The 2,500-nt window shown below is 42.4% G+C and overlaps 1 protein-coding gene across 4 annotated transcripts in view; it reads right to left on the minus strand.

The window, feature by feature from the left end:
* Positions 1-1,043, minus strand: part of LOC106086502 (potassium channel subfamily T member 1) — a 692,064-nt gene extending 691,021 nt beyond the window's left edge. For all 4 annotated transcript variants that reach the window (XM_059370099.1, XM_059370100.1, XM_059370101.1 and 1 more), the window contains exon 1: positions 213-1,043. In XM_059370099.1, the coding sequence (XP_059226082.1) occupies positions 213-283 (71 nt within the window). In that variant the 5' untranslated portion in view covers positions 284-1,043. The remainder of the gene's footprint in view (positions 1-212) is intronic.
* Positions 1,044-2,500: the final 1,457 nt, after the last annotated feature.

Raw genomic sequence — 2,500 nt, forward strand, 5'->3', positions numbered from 1 at the left:
TTTTGGCGAAACATGACAGCGCATTGCCTCAGGCGCCTCCGGGGGACTGTTGCTGACATCCTTAATTTAATTTTTTTTTTCCTGTCGTCGGAGATTAGCGAATATCCTGTTAAAATGCTAGTCCAAACCCCCCCCCCCCCAAAAAAAAAAAAAAAACAAGAAAAGTGAAGGGTGGATAGGAATTTTCCCCATCCACAAACTTACAGACTTACCTTTCACCATCGTCATTAAAGGAGAAATCGCCTAGAAGTAAATCGCGAAAACGATAGCGAGGAGCAATCATTTTGGTGGTGGTGCTTGTGGTTGTTGTTGTTGGTGATGTACCGTTATATGCTATAGCCACTGGAGACGAGGGCCCCAGTTGATTGGGTGTTGTTGGTGTTGCTGGTGCTGGTATGATTTTCACTTCTGGGGCTCTTAGTAGAGTTGTTGGCTTGGTTTTGGCGCCCGTAGAGGCGCTGTTGTTGCTGCTGTTATTGTAAATGGTATTTATGTTGTTGTTATTGTTGTTTTTTTGAATGTGCCTGGCAAAATATCCACGGAAATATTTCCTTAAGCGACGTTGCTCCTCATCATCATTGGGGCCATCTTCATCATCTTCGTTGACGCTGTCACTATCACTGCCCTCCGTGCCATTGTGTTTGTCCTCTTCGTCGCCGTCGCCGTCGTCGTCCTCGTCCTCGTCGTCTTCGCTATCCGTTCCACAGGTTGTGGTGATGATTGTGGCCGGCTTAGCTATGTCAAAAGCCCTAATCGCAAAATCCTTATCGGCCTCTGTTACATTAATTATGCACTCGTTGGAGGACAATGTCTCAACACCATAGGGAGCCACACCACCCTGTATACTGCCATCAGCATTGGTCCAATATGCGGTTGTGGGTGTAAGGCTGATGTTGGCGCCCGACGAGGCGGCAGTGCCAGTGCCGTTTCCACTGCCCGTCAAAAAGTAGCCGCCACTAGCCCGATTGGGCCGTGGCGATCGAATGCGTTGCCACAGATTGGACAGAGTCGAGCAGTGAGGGTAACAAAACTCAAAAATTGGGCGACGCACTCACTGCAGCCCCCTTGACCAGTGCGACAATGGAGGAGAGATGGAAACTCGATACTACATCAACTGGGCCCAAACAAACAGCAAACAGCTACTACAAGTAATTAAGTCTCGATTTTTCGTATGGGCGTAAAGGTGCGAGTGAATTGAGAGCTCTAAGAGTGTTGGGAGTGACGAGGTAGTGCGAATAATTATGATGGCTGTGGTGTTGCTGCTTCGCGTTTTCCTGCTAATGTCCTTGCATTGAGTTAATGTTTACTTAAGGGTTATGGTTTTATTTATGCAAATGAATGAGCATTTAATTAATTTTTAATAACGTTTGTCCTCTCTCTGAGTATTGCTGCAAACATGGATTATTGGCATGGTGGCTATTGGCTGCGGCTCATCTGAAATGAAAGAGACAACAAACAAAAGTCCATGAGTATTATAAGGTGGGTGGGTGGTATGTGTGTGCATGCCCACACTTTGACAAAGGCAATAAGGAAATACACATGGCCCATTGTCCCCTGGGGGGCACCCTCTAAGAATTCCCATTAATATTCATGGTTTGCAGGACTTGTTGCTGCAGCTGTTCGAAATTAAAAACAACGCACCACAACCACAATGACCCGGAGCCAAAGGACCCCCAGGAGTTTAACAATGTTAGCGCGAGATTGTTCTATAAATAAATTAAAAGAAAAAAAACACTGCTTTGTTCGCCCCACATGACAGGTAATTAAGTTATAAATTTTTATTCAAACAAAAAGAAATAAATTGAAGCAATCTGAGGCTGAAAAAAATGAAAAAAAAAACAAACAACACTTGTTATCAGTTCATTAAAACCCCATTTAGTCCTTGAGCAATGACCTCTTCTTGAACAAAAAAAAAAAAAAACTGAACTCAAAAACCCGAGGCAATCATCGAACAATGAACCAAATGCCAATAGAGACTAGAAGCAAAATCACCACCTCCAGCAATTAACAAAGTAATTACAATTAAATTGTGGTAACATTTTCCCCTAATGACAAAGGACAATCGTTAATTAACAATTGCAAACTAAACGTTTTTTAATCCCCCTCACCCCACCCCACCCCACCATTTGAAAATTTAAAACTTCGATTAAAAAAATTCAAAAATGTTGGCGAAAAAAAGTAACTACGCACTAAACTCGCCAGATGAAGTAGTTACTGAAGACTAAGAACAAGTAAAAAGGCTTTAAGTTCTGCCGGGCCGAACTTTGGATACCCACCACCTCGGGTATATATGCAAACCCCTTTTGTCACAATCCGATGAAAATTGGATAACTTATGCACCCAAATTCTTTTTCTTCTTTCTTTATGCGGAACAAAAGTTTCCTTGGAATATTTATTTTCGACAATTAAAGATCTTTTATAGAAATACCATGCAAACTTGACCAACAGTTTAACAATATAAGTGCCTTTATCTGAGTCCCATATGATCTTTATTGGTCTA

The sequence above is a fragment of the Stomoxys calcitrans genome, chromosome 5 (assembly GCF_963082655.1).
Source record: "Stomoxys calcitrans chromosome 5, idStoCalc2.1, whole genome shotgun sequence".
In the NCBI taxonomy this organism is placed as follows: domain Eukaryota; kingdom Metazoa; phylum Arthropoda; class Insecta; order Diptera; family Muscidae; genus Stomoxys; species Stomoxys calcitrans.